General features: G+C 42.8%; 1 protein-coding gene across 5 annotated transcripts in view; it reads right to left on the bottom strand.

The window, feature by feature from the left end:
• LOC110989995 (uncharacterized) overlaps positions 1-16674 on the bottom strand; it is a 23605-nt gene extending 6931 nt beyond the window's left edge. The window contains exons 1-14 of one of the 5 annotated variants that reach the window (XM_087142257.1): positions 16584-16674; positions 14692-15259; positions 11427-11638; positions 10109-10280; positions 8769-8878; positions 7934-8050; positions 7058-7239; positions 6174-6270; positions 4514-4697; positions 2795-2929; positions 2261-2517; positions 891-2099; positions 439-511; positions 4-66 (exon numbers count right to left, since the gene is read on the bottom strand). In XM_087142257.1, coding sequence (XP_086998383.1) covers positions 4-66; positions 439-511; positions 891-2099; positions 2261-2517; positions 2795-2929; positions 4514-4697; positions 6174-6270; positions 7058-7239; positions 7934-8050; positions 8769-8878; positions 10109-10280; positions 11427-11638; positions 14692-15205 — 3325 coding nt within the window. In that variant the 5' untranslated portion in view covers positions 15206-15259; positions 16584-16674. The other 4 variants (XM_087142259.1, XM_087142261.1, XM_087142258.1 and 1 more) reach the window with 4 other exon arrangements.
• Between the last annotated feature and the right edge of the window lie 925 nt (positions 16675-17599).

Below are 17599 nucleotides of genomic sequence, written 5' to 3' on the forward strand. Positions count from 1 at the left end.
CACCTTCTGTGCACTTGTCCATTGCCATGTGTTCATACGCATCATGATCCAGACCGTAAAACACACCTACCAAAGACAAACGAGAAGTTACATTCATCATTGCAGCATCTGAAAATTTCTTTCAGCTGTTACTAGAATCGTACTTCACATTTACAGTGGTTCCTTGCAATGTTAAAAAAGCTATTACCGAGTACCAACTAAAGGTGCAAGAGGTCTTTGCAACTACCTTTGTTTACATCTCCTAATTTAAGCAGATTTCAAACAGCTGGGGAAGCTCAAATTCCCTGACTGAAAGCTCCTTTCTTTTTAAAATACATGGCCTGTAATTGAGTGGTTCAAAACCCAGGAAATCTGTCGTTTGTGTTTTTCAACTGAGTGTTTCATTCAAAATCCAGGGGTGCAAAACCAAATGGAATCTGGAAGGAGTCATACTCGTACTTTTGGGGTTCATACGCTGAGTCTCCTTAGCCATCCACTCATCGATGCATTGTTGTTGCTCTGGAAGAATAATCTGGCACAAGAGAGAACAAAAGGGGACCACTCAGCTTGCTGGAATTACAGCAATTACAACCTCCATCTCAAAAAATGTGGCAGGCAAAAATAACAATTTTGGATGCCGAGTTTATAAAATGACCCAAGGACATGACAAAAGACATGTACACAATTTCAAAATGAAACAGGGATTCAAGTGGCCACATTCACTTAAACTGGAATGGGGTTGTAAAAAGTTGAAAGTTAAGTTGTTCTCATAATGTTACACTGAGCAGATGTACAAAAAACTGGCAAAGTAAAAATTGGCATAAAAAAATCCTGAAATCAGCCGAAAGGCTGAATATCAAAGCCTTGACGAACCCAGGTCATCAACATCTGGAAGGCTCCGTCAGACTCACCTGGGTGTCGGATGGATAGAACCAATAGGTGGCAAAGACCAGATCCATGCTGTCCCCTGCCGAATCTGCCTGGCCGGGTAAGACTGGGGCCAGGGTGCCCGTGGAGATAAGCCGCTGCACACCCCCAGCATCATGAGGGCCTGCGTGGCGCCCGCGACGAGGACTTGCACGGGACCCGTGAACTCGTTTGAAAGGCCCACCCAGATGGGCCGACTGCCCAGTAAGCTCCGTGGCCCCCCTTGTGTGCTGATCTTCATTCCGTGGTTTTTCTTTCCGAGTCCCTCGACCTTCCAATTTCTGATACAATTCCTTGTCCAGATACTCAAGAGGAATAAGTGGAGGTTTGCGCTCATTGGTCGGCCCCGAGACATGCTCTTCATCGGCTGCCTCTCCTGTCCCCGTCTTCCGGGTTTCTAATCTCTGGTACAGTTCCTTGACCAGGTCGTGGAGGGGAAGAAATGGGGGTCTGTGCATATGACCTGCCCCTCGCTTCTTCCTGAAATATCTCTTGGATGGATTTGAGAAACCCTCCTGTGATGGGGAGCCATACATCCTGTCCAGCCATTTCTTGGTCTCATCCCTGTCGGCATTGCTGACTCTGCCGAAGGGGCTACCACTGTCTTCGTATCCCTGTCTGTTACCGTATCTGTTGTACTGCCCCCTTCCGTTTGTTTCACTCTGCGTGTCAAACAAGTCACCGTAATAAGATTTCTTTCTGGGGTCACTTGGCCGTGCTGGGTGCTGCCAGTCTGAACTTCCAGCTAGCGGGCCAGACGGGCCCAAGTGGCCCTTGTTGATCGGGTATCCTCGCACGTCGTCTACTAGTGAATCATCTGCATCACTGAGCTGATCATCCTGCAGGAGTTGGTTCAGAAGCTCATCCAAGAGCTTCTGGGACAGTCTACCATCAGAATCCAGGGACTGACTTGGACTTTGTGGATAGCGGTCTTCGGGATAGAAATCTAGTGGATCAGCGCCCTGTGGATTTGGCTTTTGTGAATGATTCTGTGATGGATCAGGGTCACGCGAATCCACATCCTGTGAATCAGGGACCGGCTGACTTGGCTGACGTTGATCCTCACTGGGTTGCAAGTCTACAGGGGGTTCAAATATAGGCAATTCATCCTCGTTATCAAACCCTAACCTTGGTGCAAGTCTGTTGGTGGCCGTTTGGTCTTGTTGCTTTGGCAGCGGATTAAATCCACCATCCTGCATGGAGAAACAGGAAAAAAAAATTAATGAAACTGTCAGTACTTGATTTAAGAAGGTAGTGAAAATATGTCAAATTTTAATGCAGTTTTGTTTGTAAGAAAATTTATCTTAGAGAAGCAAAGTATGCTGCTTGGGGACATAAGTCCAAGTAAACTTACCAAGTCATGGAATTGCTCATTTGGCACATCAACTAAATCTGAACCCTCCCTTCCATCCGAGTGGGCTCTGCCATCCCAATTCTGATCCCCCCTTTCCTCGGAGTGGAGACTCCCACTTTGGTCAGAGTTGTGGTCATTCAGATTTTCCAGGACTAGTTCCTTGACTTTTTCCAGCACGTTGGGGTGCTTGTCCAGGTAGGCCTTGGCAAACAGACTAGAGTTGACATTGTACTGGTATTCGTCAGATTTTCTATCAACTACGTCAAAAAAAAAAGCCAGAAAGGAGTAATTTAAAATTTGAAGAATGTAGAATTTCAAACAGGTGAATGTCTGTCTACAGCAACAGACTGCCAACTCTAAAAATCATTATCATCCATCATGAATTTTGTGTACTCGTGAATATGCATGTAAATGTAATCAAAGAGCCATTAAACCACCAACAGCTTGTTCCCCCAACAAAGGCAGCTCAACAACCCCACCCCCTTACAAAAACAGTCTGGCTACTCCACTGGGGAGATTTTCAAGATCCCTTACGTGAGTTGTAAATCTGCTTTCCTGGGGGCATCATGTCACGGTTCAACAGGAACATTCGAGAGTAATCTTCAGTGTTGAATCGTTGCTTGCAGAAATCTGAGCGACTGAGTTTACCAATCCCCACATCCTCGTCATCTGAAAACAGCGTTCACAATCATAGCAACACTGAAATGTGCAGGCTTGACATCTCTATTTCAAATGTCATTCTTAATCCCTGATGCTTAGTGGTCCAAAGTCCTTTTAACAAAAGCTGGTGTCACAACCATTTGACATGTGCATTATTATTTCACTGCTTTTGTGTTGGAAGCTTCATGTCTCTCATCTTATATTTGTCATGCTCATCGGTCCTCGACGTATTATGCTGTTACTGTCCTTGTCCGAGATGTTTCAAACAAATACAGTTGCACAACAGTGGCAGAGCTAGGACTTTACTAGTGGGGGGCACCAGCATCTTATGGGGGGGACACCAGCTTTCAGTGGCGTGGTTTTTGGGGGCAAGGTCTTGTTAGCCTTGTTCAATATTCATTCATCCGTTTTAACGGAACACATTGGTGGCATCGGGTTCAAGTATGGTGTGACGCTAGGCCAAGTTCAACTGTTGCCAAGGACAAGGTCACGATGCGCAACACCCCTGGTTTCAACCTGATGGGCCAGGCCATTGCAGAGTCAGGAGTTTGCACATACAATGGGGTTCAATACGGGCATTTCACCATAGCACCTCTACAAGAGTATGCAACACGTTGGCCAATCACAATGTGCAAAATCTGTCAACCCAATGCGTGTTTGGAAAGGGTCGGCAGATTTCACGCACTGGGATCGGTCAACGCATTGCAAATTCTTGGAGGCGCGCTATTATGAATCGCCCGTATTGATGTGTAGTTCTGAGGTAGTGCAATAGCAATTTGATACATTCTGACACAGGTCAAAGGGGGTACTGTGAGAAAACTACTGTGAGAAAAAGACTAGTACAGCAATTTGATGCATTCTGACACAGGTCAAAGGGGTACTGTGAGAAAACTACTGTGAGAAAAAGACTAGTACAGCAATTTGATGCATTCTGACACAGGTCAAAGGGGTACTGTGAGAAAACTACTGTGAGAAAAAGACTAGTACAGCAATTTGATGCATTCTGACACAGGTCAAAGGGGGTACTGTGAGAAAACTACTGTGAGAAAAAGACTAGTACAGCAATTTGATGCATTCTGACACAGGTCAAAGGGGTACTGTGAGAAAACTACTGTGAGAAAAAGACTAGTACAGCAATTTGATACATTCTGACACAGGTCAAAGGGGGTACTGTGAGAAAACTACTGTGAGAAAAAGACTAGTACAGCAATTTGATACATTCTGACACAGGTCAGAAGAGTTACTGTGAGAAAAAGACTAGAAAAAAGAAAAAAGGATTATGACCACCACTTAAAGCTGCACATTTATTTTGTAAAATGCATTCACTTTGCTAAATATAAATGTTAATGTTTTGAAATTAGCATATCAAAATGTCATTCTATTACCATGGAAATGCCGCAACGAAAAGAATAGGAAATAAGACAGGCATACAACTTGGACCTTGACAAAAACGGGGGGAATTCCAATCTGTATAAGACTTTGTACAATGTTTTTCAACTTTCCATGGCGTGGGTGTGAAGTGAAAAGTAGGAAATCCGCTGATTCAAGGAAAAGTTGCACAAGAAGAATGCGACTATAGAATGCAGAGCTTACCTTTAGCAAATTTGAATGTTTGCATCTCTGCCTCGTGACCCAGGCAGTCCAGAACAAAATACATGAATGCATCATTGCCATGACCTTCCATGCTGAGCGAGAGAGGGGAAACGTTGGAACTACCTGCTGTCTGGATCGCTGAGGTGAGGAGCGGCTGACCATTGCGACCGTCGAGTATGGCAACCTGTCAGCACAGATAGCAAACAAAGTACCTTCTTGGCTAGTTTTTAGAAGATTTTGTAATGGTGAAAGCTGGATAATAATTGCCAAGCGTTGGAAGCTTTTGTGGCAGTTCATCGTCGTCGCGCAGTCCTCAAGCATGATGTGCACAAAAAGTGCTTACAGGCACAAAATTCAATTCTTTGCCCTCACCCATCATAATAAATTACGTGTACATGTGAACATGTTGATCAGCTTTTGACGTTACAGATCAATCAGCATTGCTAAAGCAATGTTGCCAGTGTCCTTCGTCAATGTCAGTTGTCAATGTTTCAGTTCTGTGAATAACTATAACCCTAACAGTCCTCAGTCCTCCAACAGGTGAAGGATTGAGGACTGTTAGGGTTAATCTAGCCTTAAGAGGTCATACAAAGGTCAAAGGTCAAAAGGTACCTTCTTTGAATCAAGAGTCTATGATCGGAGGAAAAACAAGAGAAATCTTAACAAAACAATGGCTTTCCAGGGGACCCAAAGAAAAGTCTCAGGATCTGCAGTATGAAAACATAAAGCAGTACATGGATATCAAGGCCCTGGATATCAAGGCCCTGAATATCAAGGCCCTGGATATCAAGGCCCTGAATATCAAGGCCCTGGATATCAAGGCCCTGGATATCAAGGCCCTGGATATCAAGGCCCTGGATATCAAGGCCCTGGATATCAAGGCCCTGGATATCAAGGCCCTGGATATCAAGGCCCTGGATATCAAGGCCCTGGATATCAAGGCCCTGGATATCAAGGCCCTGGATATCAAGGCCCTGGATATCAAGGCCCTGGATATCAAGGCCCTGGATATCAAGGCCCTGGATATCAAAGCCCTGGATATCAAAGCCCTGGATATCAAGGCCCTGGATATCAAGGCCCTGGATATCAAGGCCCTGGATATCAAGGCCCTGGATATCAAGGCCCTGGATATCAAGGCCCTGGATATCAAGGCCCTGGATATCAAAGCCCTGGATATCAAGGCCCTGGATATCAAGGCCCTGGATATCAAGGCCCTGGATATCAAGGCCCTGGATATCAAGGCCCTGGATATCAAGGCCCTGGATATCAAGGCCCTGGATATCAAGGCCCTGGATATCAAGGCCCTGGATATCAAGGCCCTGGATATCAAGGCCCTGGATATCAAGGCCCTGGATATCAAGGCCCTGGATATCAAGGCCCTGGATATCAAGGCCCTGGATATCAAGGCCCTTTTAAATCGTGCCCACCCTCTAGGCTAAGTAGTTGCCTACGGTCAACACTACCCCTGTACGTTTATAACCCTTCAAGGCAGGGTGTTTGCGCAGAATGGAGCAGAAGCAGAAACATGCTTCTGACCAGCGCCAGCAGTCAAAAGGAACATGGCCCACTGGCCATTTCCGACACTTCATCAGGATTCACTAGGGTTCAGATACAGTGTAAACCTTTCTGATATGGAAAGTTTGTGGACCATACAATGTACCTGTGAATAGTAGTAGACTGGATAACCTGGCCCGTGATTGTACACCACCATAAAATCTGGAATGTTATCATCGTTGTAGTACGCTACACCTGGAGTGCTGGAATACGAAAGGAAAATGAAAAGCTCCAACAATCCTGCAAACTGACTATTTGGCCGTGTAACTTGAATTAAAGTGTAGCTGAAATCAATGGTTTTGATTACAAACCTGTAAAATGCACCTTTGTGCCTCAGTAAACCTTATTTTCAACTTTTGCTTCACTATTTCAAAGGGTATTTTATTGTTTTTTGTTTTTATGCTAATGAACATTGCCATATTCATGAGCAAAACTGCGATGTCATCTCAGGAAGAAGCCTCAATGTTACATAGGTTTTTACACTAAATAGTCCTGCATTTTTCCAGATTTTCCTGAACTAAGTTTTTTCTTTGCTGTTTTTTTCTTTTTTGTTGTTTATGAGCAAAGCAATAGGAAACTATCAGTCCCTCTCTCAGAAATGTTTTTAGTTAGTAAATTCCGGGTCCACAATTTGTAAAGAAATACCTATGCACTGAAACATGTCCTCCTCAGACGACTTCACAGCAACAGCGCCCTCAGTTGTCCAGGAAAACACGGATAATTTTGATTGTTAAAAAGTGTGCACTTTTTGAAGCATTTAACCAAATAGGAGTGTGTAAAAGTTTTCATATATTGAAGGAAAGTACAAAGATGCAAAAAAATTGTGTCGAAGAAAAATTCATTGCAGCTACACTTTAAGCTCGGGAAAGCTGTGTACGGACTTCAGCCCAAGCCCACTGGGCAACTACGCCAGTGCTCCACTAACTAATTAATTATGAGCCCTTGTCAGCTCTGCGTATGAGAACTATTGAGCAGAGCCTAATTTCCTACCTGTATGTCTCTGATTCAGCAAAAGAATAGTTCCAGAGCTGGCTGTAGCTCTGCCCGTCAAAAGCAACAACAGTTGAGTTGAACATTGCCATGACGATATCCACCACACCATCACCAGTGATGTCTACGAGTGCGGGTGGGGTCATGATGCCCTTAACGTTATCTGTATAGATCCGAGTAGCCTGTAGCAGATGATGAAAAACAAAAAATACCCGAAGATCGGGTCATCATAGTAAATGTTCAGGGACAGAATGTCATGTGGTGCGGGATATTTTGCAGATACATGTCCATGTACAATGCAGGAATCCTCACAGTGGAATGCAGCAACGTTCGCAGAGCTCAACATTAGGTGAATAATTCCATCCACCGTGGGTCCAAGTGTAGCCATTAGGATTGGTATAGATATCGCGCAGTATGCCAAAAAACTACTGGAAGAAAGACACTGGCAAGTCAGAAGTAGCAGACAAGGCTATGGCTACAGTCACTACAATGGTTGGGTGTACAATATTTTTGCCACTGCATTTAATTTGGACACACTCTGTACACTGTACAATGTATAAATTTGTGCATCTAGCCTCAGCCGCTAGCACTAATGGGCACCTGCAGTGGCGGAGCAAAGACACTGCTTCTGGATTTTTACGCTACATGTAGCTATCTGTGCAAAAGTAAAATTAATCCATGTGTACATGAAGTGGAAGCTGTCGTATAAGTTTTAGGGGCTCAATTGGCAGAAGTGAGTATGCATTGGTTGTGCTATTAACAATGGCATCGGCAACCTCTGTCATCGTTAACCTGGAAATGCACTCTTCAGCTTCAAAAGTTTTACCAGAGAGATTCCTTCACCTCCTGTAGATCTGACATGCATGTATTTGATACCTTGCTGTTGTCACCTTGGAGCAAGTCTGCCATGGCGATGACCCACAGTGACCCGCCCTTCGACTCCCCTCCTGACCCAAACAAAACCATCTCCCTCCCACCATGCTGGTAGTAAACCTGCGGTAAAAAAAAAGACTCGGGGTGTCAAGCTACAGGGCTATTATTCTGAAAGGCAAGGTGTCGAGTGCATAAAGGGGATTGACGTAAGTACAAATGACCATTACCAGATTATAGAAAACCCAAAATAAACTTCAGACGTGGGTATTCCAATGACAATGCTCGCCAGTACGCATGTACAGTGTACTGCTGTGGCAGATGAGGTCTCAATATTTGCATGTACATGTAGTTACCACTAGAATGAAAAGTGAGGCTGCCAAAAATTGAGGCCACAGGCAAATGAAGCAATATTGGTGGGTATAAATGCATGAATCTCAGAACATTTCAGTTTGGGGATAAACAACCCAAGTTGACAGCACAAGAAACAAACACTTGCAAATCCAATTCTGGTCCCCCCCCCAAAAAAAGAAAGAAAACACTGTGAAAAGTACATGTTTACACCATAAAGGGAATTGTGCCCCATCAGAATCAACATTTTGTACTGATTGCAGGGTTCATTTCTCTATCAAAATTGTTTTCAATTTGGTGTTTGGCCCGTAGCAACATGACGCAGCATTTTATTAGTTGTCTGTATCATTGAAGGGTTCATTACTCATTTTAGCAGAGTCCTTGCAACTGAACAGAAATGAAATTGTCTAATGTGGGCAGTAATGCAGTTGAAACAGCAATCTCTAAAATCGATCTGTTTGTCCCTCTCCATGTTGTTTTGTACACATACCTGCGGCGAGTAGTAAGATTCTTGCTTGTCCGGTACTTCAATCCATGCAATCACATGACCAGTAGCTCCACTAATGACGAGTAAAATGCCAACATGAGACACCTCATGCCCTGTAAAATGCCACGACAAGCAGAAGAACAGAAAATTGCATAGATCTGTGACTGACATGCTGAAAAGTTTCCAGTTGCACTGTACATTTAACTCCTTCATAACTGTTGCTAGGATAATTACCATTCCTGAATTTCCTCACATTGCGTCAGTTATAACTGAATGATGCCTACTTTTGCTTCCACTGCATCAAGCTGAACGCAAACAGAGGGGAAGATTTCTACTTCAAGAACCTTTTCCATTCTTCTGAGGGAGTTTGGAGGACTTCAGTAATGAGGAGGGTAATGGTTGTCACAAGCTTTGTTAGTTCCTACTTGGTGAATTACCACTGATGGCAGAACCGCTGGTTCATTCAGTCTGCATCTCACGATCTCGTTGACGCGCACTGCCTCAGTAGAATGGCCAAAATTTTCCTCGAGAATCCCTTATCTTCCGATTTCAACCCTTGGCATTTGAAACTTTGCCCATTTTGCAATGGCAGTTGCTGCTGAATTTTGTTATGGTTCATGCATGCATGGACGTGTATACGTCCATGTACTGGGTAATATGTTATGCATGGATACACATGCTGTACAAACATATACATGTGGGTAATTCCAGAAATTAGGGGTCCATTTTTTTCGTGTCCCTGTCACATTTGACATATGATTTTGTAAGTTTAGGACACCTTTTCAAATCCCAAGAGTGATGAATTAATGCAAATTACCTGCCAAACAAATAGTAATAGTCTGACATCAATTCCGATGATATTTCCACGTCAAATAACAAAAGTCAGATGTAAACAGGGACACTAAAATGTCACACTTTTGGACCCCTAATTTCTGGATTTCCCCATGTACATGTATTATGTTCCTATACAGTTAATTACATCTAGGGCCAATTTCATAGGGCTGCTTAAGCGCAAAAACCCTTGCTTAAAAAAAAAGGTTACCAGCTCAAAATCTATGTGATTGGCAGGCTAACCAAGCGACAGGTGAATACCATTCCAAAACAACATATATCACATGGAGTTTTGGCTGGTAACCTGATTTGTCAAAGCAAGGTTTTTTTCACGCTGAAGCAAATTTTGTGCTTAAGCAGCTCTATGAAATTGGCCCCAGGTGTAAACACATGTACACCATGTTTGACTGATCAAGTCAACTCAGTCAATTACAGGTAGCTACTGGTAGGTCCATCTGGGGATCCCACATGCACATGATGAATACCAGTATACATTTGCTTGTGCCCCCTACCTCGCTTTCTGAGAGGATCCCCACCATGAATATTCAACACGTCTTTCACCCCGTCTCCATCCACGTCCCGGATGAACTGTGGGGTGTAGAGGTTGCTGATGGACACCAGCAGATCGTCAGACTGAAACTTCCAGAGGAGGTGACCGGTGGCGCCACTCACCAACTCAAATGTCTGTCCACGAAGCACAATAAAAAAGGCTATGTAGGTCCAAAATGTTAAAGTTTATTGGAAGTTTTCTCTGCAGTAATTTATCCCTGTAGTGAAGATCAGCTGTCATCACCAGGTGACAAGTCACATGATTTTAAACTCGCAACCTTCAAAACACTATATACATTGTATAGAAGAGCAAGTACCTGTACATGTAAATGTCTGATTGGGTTGAAGCCTTGCAGGCAGCTAGAAAGGGAAGTGTTATCATGGTTATAGACGAAAATTCACATGTAATGATGAATTTGTAAGGTGATAAATCACATGGCATTAAATGTCAACCTTTACTGCACTACATTTTCTGGAGTATGAGTTGGGGGGCGTTGTGACAGAATTGGCAAAGAGATGAATAGGTAATGAGCATTGTTAGGGAATGAAAAATTTGCTAGTTGGACGGTCATCATCAGATGAATTTCTACTTCCCCCCTCCCCCCATGGTGCCAAGACTTGGACTTGCCACTGTGACCAGTCATATACTGTATGTACCGGAATGAACAGTGATTGAGGAATACTGTTGTCACAGTTCATCTAAAAAGCTTGTAACTTGTGGCAGACTTGTGATGGACTTCCAATCGACTAACAGGCACCTGCAATGGACTCCGTGACAACTCTGTAATGAACGCGTCTTCAAAAAATCATACACATTTCCTCTTCAACCAACCTCCACCCAAGCATTCACATGTACATGTACATGTAATTTCCATTCTCAATCACTACGATTTGAATTACGAAGCACAAATATAAATTTATACACGTACATGTACACTGTACTTCTGACTGAGATGTGCGAGTCTCATGCTCACAGAGTTACATGAAGTACACGTAAGCCTGTCGGTGCTATGGACTGGTGTCCAATACATGTGTGTAATTAACTCTTGTGCAAATGAACAGGTGCGAGGTACAGCGTACATACACTGATCAAGTCTCACTAACTGAACCCTTTTTAAATGTGCTAGTATGTTACTATGCACTGGTCCACGAACATGTAAATGGGAGTCACGTGTACATGCATGAACTGTAACAGGAATCCCTCACTCCAACCGGACTGGAAATTTTCCTCAGGAACTAGGAAAACGAGGTGATCGTTATATTTGTGTTACCCATTCTTACCCCAGCTCGGCCCGCTCCCAGGCAGTCCTTCACCCCGTCTTGGTCAATGTCCACATTGCAGTTGATGCCAAACATCTCCTGGGTGGTGTAGTGTCTCCACAGCTCGCTACCAGTCTGGCCGTCCAGTGCCATCAAGCCGCCAAAACAGGGCCAGGAACCGTTGAAGTAGATGTCACACACTAAGTACTGGTCTGCAAAATAACTGGTCACACCTGCCGGACAAAAGCCAAAAGACCTGTAATAATGGGACATCGGGAGGGGGGGGCATGCCCAAGAGCTGCACATGTAGAGAGAGCAGCGCCAACTCCAGACTTTGGAACGAAAATGGCTGATCATTATGTCTGCAGTACAGAATATTAAGTGCTAATTGTCCATAATCTACACCGACGCATAATGCACCATTTTGGTTCCAACAATTGAGACACTCATGTCACAACTCACTCTACATGTAAACAGCTCTGGCATGCCCACTCCCATAAAAAACAAAATGAGCGATATACATATGTACATGTATAAAAAGATAAAAAGGAATGAATTGAAAATCAAAGTGAAAGGGGATTTATAGTCAGCAATCTGCTACTAGGTGAAGAAAACCTCAATATTGACCCCCTTACACAGTGAGTGATTTCGTTTGTTGCTGATGCCCATGAGTGGTTTGCAAACCCAAACCCTGGAAAATTTCCCCCCCCCCCGGAAAAAGCATTTGAAACCCGGGTGTGAACTTTTTGAAAAACTGGGTACCAGCATTTCAAAACTGGGTGGCACCACCATGCGCAGTGAAAACCGGGCATGTACATGTACAAACAGGTGGAAAAAAAAAATGAAATGGGGAAAAATGGCACACTTCAAATAAGAATAAAAAATAAAGAAGAGACTTGAAAAAAAAATAAAACACTTGGGGAACTCGCTTAAAACTTTCAAAAGGATCAAAAAGGGAGGAGTCGCATGAAGTCTAAAAGAATAGGGATACGGAAGCTGAAACTTGATTCCAACAAAAACAAAATCTTTTGTTTCTTCTAAAAATATCCCCCCAAAAAGGAAAGTAACTGGAGAACTAAAAAAAAGGATTGGGTCAAAAATCAGATTTAAAAATAACTATAACTAGAGTTTTACGTGTGTGCTTTATACACACACTGATACATGTTGAGGATACATGTAAACATGTACCATGGTAGGCCACTGTTACCATGGTAACTGGAGTGGCACTCCATGCACATTGTCCATTGTACCTCCTGTACATACATGTACAAACTGTATGTGCATGTACATCCACATGTTCTTATCATGGTACCATTCTTCTTGCATGACTCTTTCATGTTCTATACTTGCACCAGTATCTGAACATGAAATAAATAATACATGAGACAAGTACCCTACCTCCACGCCTACACTAGACACCTGTACATGTACATACAGTGTACATGTACACCAGTGGTTTGCTAAACTACCGTCAGGGAAGTTAATGTATAACAAATCTACATGTAAATGTCAGAGCACGAAATTAGACCAAAAAAGTGCTCGAAAAAAACGTCATAACACAATCCATTTTGTTCTGCCATTACCAGCTTTTGATCTGCCATATTACATGTATATAAAAGGTAGAGTTGTAACATCCAGTGTAACATTTGTGCAATCTGAACAGAATGCACTCTTAATGCTCAACGACATTATGATTATTTAACAATACTTACATGTATGTAAGTTTGTATTTCGGTAAGTGTATCCACGTACATGTAGGTCTAGCATACCACACTCGGGTTGAACTGGACGAACCCCGTGAATGCAGCCAACCACTACTGGTCCATCGTGCCTGGTACCCAGGTTTTGTGTCATGCACGGGTTACCAAGGAAACTTGAACATTGATTGACAGCATGACTTACATGTACATTTTACGATGTGCATGCAAAGAATTATGGGGCGATTTCATGTCTGTGCAAGTAAAGTATACAGGTGTGTGTTCATACACACATGGCACTGGGTGACATGGGCCGGTGATGAGCAACCAGCCCTGATGAATGCCTTGGGCGTAATTACGTCAATCTAACACAAAACTAATGATAAATCCGATGCCATAATCCCACATATTTTGCTGATAATTTAAGAGCTGTTATTGATGTGTTGGTAGGGCAATTTGCCCGGACATCTTTGATTTTGTTCGGACAAACACAATAAGTGCTCGGAAAATGTCTGGTATCCAAACGTAATTTCAGGCTCTGCATGTATTACCGATACATGTTGATGTACAGTACATGTATGCACCTACATGCACCTACATGTACATGCACCTACATGCACCTACATGTACCTACATGCACATACATGTAGGACTGCATACCATATGTTGACATGTACACATGGGCGTGTACATGTATGCAATCATTTTACGGCATTTACATGTACAACAGGTACATATAATCTCCAAATGGCTCCAATCTTTTCAAGTGGTAAGGATTAGTTACTAGTAGCATATACCGGAACTGAGGCTGATCGCATCACTGGTTGAAAATAGAAGCCAGCATTGCAATGCATTGGAAAAAGCTGCGCCACACCACTGTTTGTATGTATACATGTACTCTCCAAATGGCTCAAATCTTTTCGACTGTTCGGGAAATACATGTACAGGAACCGAGGCTGATCGCATCAATGGTTAAAAATAGAAGCCAGCATTGCAATGCAGTGGGAACGGCTGTGGCCCACCACTTTTTGTACTTGTACACAGCAGTACATGGTATGCCATGGCTGGCTGGGAGACAGTTTCATTCATTAGGAAATTTAAAACCAGATTGTGGGGCTCACTCTCCCGAGTCCCCATAAAGACTGTGTCCCCACAACAACCTGTCACTTAACCTGTAAGTACTCCCTACAATAGACGAAGCACACAGTGCAGGCATCTGTACATTGTACGCACATTCAGTGGGTTTGGGGACAAATGCTTGTCACTACACCAATATTCTCTGGATTGAAAACATTGTGGGGAAAGAGAGAAAAAAATATCAACTTGGTCCTAACTTGCCTAACAAAAGAAACTGTGCCCTTAACAGGTGAAGGCAAGCCCATAAACACCTGTTATTTAAATTTTTCTTCATGTGCATGTACACGTACATGTATTTGAAAACTTATGGGGGCTTACAAAACTTGAGGATGAAGGCCACATATATACCAAACTATTTTCTTTATCCAAAAATACCAAATACCATAAATACCAAACTCTTTTCTTTATCCAAAATCTAGAATGGCCAATAATGAAACTTTAAATCAACTCACCAGTAGAAAAGCCCATTACAACATCTAACACGTCATCTTTATTTACATCGACCAATCGGAAAGCTGTCTCTGTAATTAGTTTGGGAAAGTTCTGAACCCAAACATCCTCAATGTCGAAGTCCGAACATGGAGCGACCTCCCTATGCTCTGACGAGTGTTGGTCAGGGGCCGCAGAAGGCCGTGGGTCAGAGGTAGGGTTGCTGTCTGCCTGTAGAACTGCATCATGGGTAATCCGAATCAGTACGAAGATGACGACAGCGATGAACATGATGGTCAGTACGACGTAGAACCATCGCAGGAATCGCTTCTTGACGAGGGGATGGATGCCCACAGTGGGGGGTGGTTGGCGGAGGGTGACTTTGGCCTTTTTCTGGGGCGACATGAGCGGCTTGCGTGAGTCCGAGATGACATGCTCGTCTTCCTCTTCATCGGAGCTGCCGTCCTCCAGATAAACATCATCGTATGGCATGCTGCCGAAGCTGACAAATCCGGGTGATGTCATTGCCGCACTCATGTTGCTGTCAACACTGAAATAATGCTCTCATGGTGACAACCACGATTCTCTCTGCTGAAGATATCCGAGAACGGAAAAGGAAATGACTAGATACTAACCCGTGAAACCTGGTCTGCTATTTTTCTCAAGACTCTTAGAGGGTTCATGCTTGGACTCTGTTTCTGCATCAATTGAAAAAGGAAATCCCAAACACAATGATAAAATTGGAAAATGAATAGCATAAATGGGTCAGATTCGAACCAGGGTCTATAGATCTGTAGTTCAAATCACTACCAACTAAGCTATCGAAGCGACGTAATGGATTCGCGTTTTTGAAATGTCTTAAATGGTGTATTGCATTGTCCCCTCTTCATGAATCATTTGTCACCCCAGCTACTGAAAAAAAGTAGCGCACCAGGTTTCACGGGCTAGTATTAAGTCGCTTCCAACGGAAAAGGCAAAAAATCAGTGTCAAAATGAAATGAATCTGGGACTGAAAAATAGGCCTTCTGGTAGCTTTTTCAAATTTTTTTAGAAACTATTTCACAGATGCACAAAATTCTCAAAAGACTTTTTACACAAAGACATGAAAGAAATGGAGTCCTGATGCCGGTGTCCTTCTTAATCTTTAGAGTACCCACCTTGTCGTGCTTGTGCACAAACCTACCAATTACCATGCCTAGTAGGAGACACCTGTAAAGTGTAATGCTTGTCCACAAAATTGTTTTTTAGTCAGCTTGTTGTAAATACCTCAATATTTTCAACATGTCCACATGTCCAGATCCGACTAATATTATGATATTTTAATTGACTAACAGTCCGGTGCAGAGAAAAACAGGTAGGGGGGCCTATGCCCATATCAAGAGAACAGTCCAATTTCCACACAGCGCATTTCTGCATTCCGTGTTAAGACTAAATTTCATGACACTGTTTGAATTTAACAACAGTCAGTACCCTTACCCCCATTGACATGATTAAGGCATCACGAACATGATGAACAACAGAACAAATTTGAAAACTGAAGTTTTTCATTTCAACATTACATGGCATGAGTCAAGTCGATGGGAACGTCTACTTCTGGAAACCAACACTACAGTACACTACACCTGTACATTGTACATGTATGCACCTGTGCGTCCACAGGCCTGGGTCTTTTTGTATTGCACGATGTACATGTACAGGTATATTTAGCCCTCGGCCTAAATCATGAGACCGTGATGAGGCTAACGTTTGGCCTACCGGTACGTACATCATGTACATGTAGCAAGATGCCTTCGCAGACGCTAGACGTAACCAATGAAATTCCTCCGAAAGACTTGTGAGTGTGACATTAAATACATTTCACCTCATTAATTCTGACATTTTAGTCTCAAACCCAGTACTGTTATAAACAACTTACACGGGCTTTCCTGATAATGTTTCGGATCAGTGACCGGATGGTTGTTCCGTTCACACAGTAGGACTGTGGTCTATGGTTCACACTACTATATATGCACACTGCGGTCTAGTAGCAAAGATTTTATAGCGCCGCTGTAGTCGAGTACTACAGTATGAACACAGAGAGTCCACAGTGTGTGGGCATTCCCTTTGTAAGGGGTAGCTGCAATCGATTTGTTTTTAATATAAACCTGGAAAAGGCACTTTTGTGTTTCAGGTGACCTTATTTTCATCTTTTGTTTCACTATTTAAAAGAGTATTTTTATGCTTTTTTTAGTTTTATGCTAATGAGTATTTTCATATTCATTTGCAAAACAATGCCATGTCATCCCAGGAAGCAAGCTTCAGTGCTGTGATGGTATTTACACAAAAACACCTGCATTTTTGCAGACTTTGCCGGACTAAATTTTTCTTCTTGGCTGATTCATAGATTGTTTATGTGCATAGCAATAAGCCAACATCAATTCCTTCCTCAGAAATGTTTTCATTATGAGGATATTCTGGGTTCATTATTTAAACAGAATAAACCTATGCACTGAACCATGTCTTCCCTGGATGATATCACAGAAACAGCGCCCTCAGTTGTCCTGGAAAGCATACAAATATTTAAGTGTTCTTAAAAGTATAATTTCTTTTCGGTATCGCACGACAGATGCGCTGTTAGAACGCATACGTAATAACGTTCTTTGGGCTTTATCCATTGTTTCGCTATTTAAGATTTGTTGAATACGCATCGCTTCACTCTCTGTTAAGCACACACACCTCGCTGTCTGGTTGAAGTGTGGCTGCAATGAATTTTTCTTTGACACACTTAATCTGCATCTTTGTATTTTTTTTCAATGTATGAAAACTCTTCCACATTCGCATTTGTTTAAATGCATTGAAGAATGCACACTTTTAAACATTCAAAATTATCCATGGTTTCCCAGACAACTGAGAGCGCTGTTGCTGTGACGTCATTTCGGGAAGACATGGTTT

Source organism: Acanthaster planci, linkage group LG10 (genome assembly GCF_054643075.1).
Source record: "Acanthaster planci isolate LZ-2023a linkage group LG10, COTS_SCS, whole genome shotgun sequence".
Taxonomy (NCBI): Eukaryota; Metazoa; Echinodermata; class Asteroidea; order Valvatida; family Acanthasteridae; genus Acanthaster; species Acanthaster planci.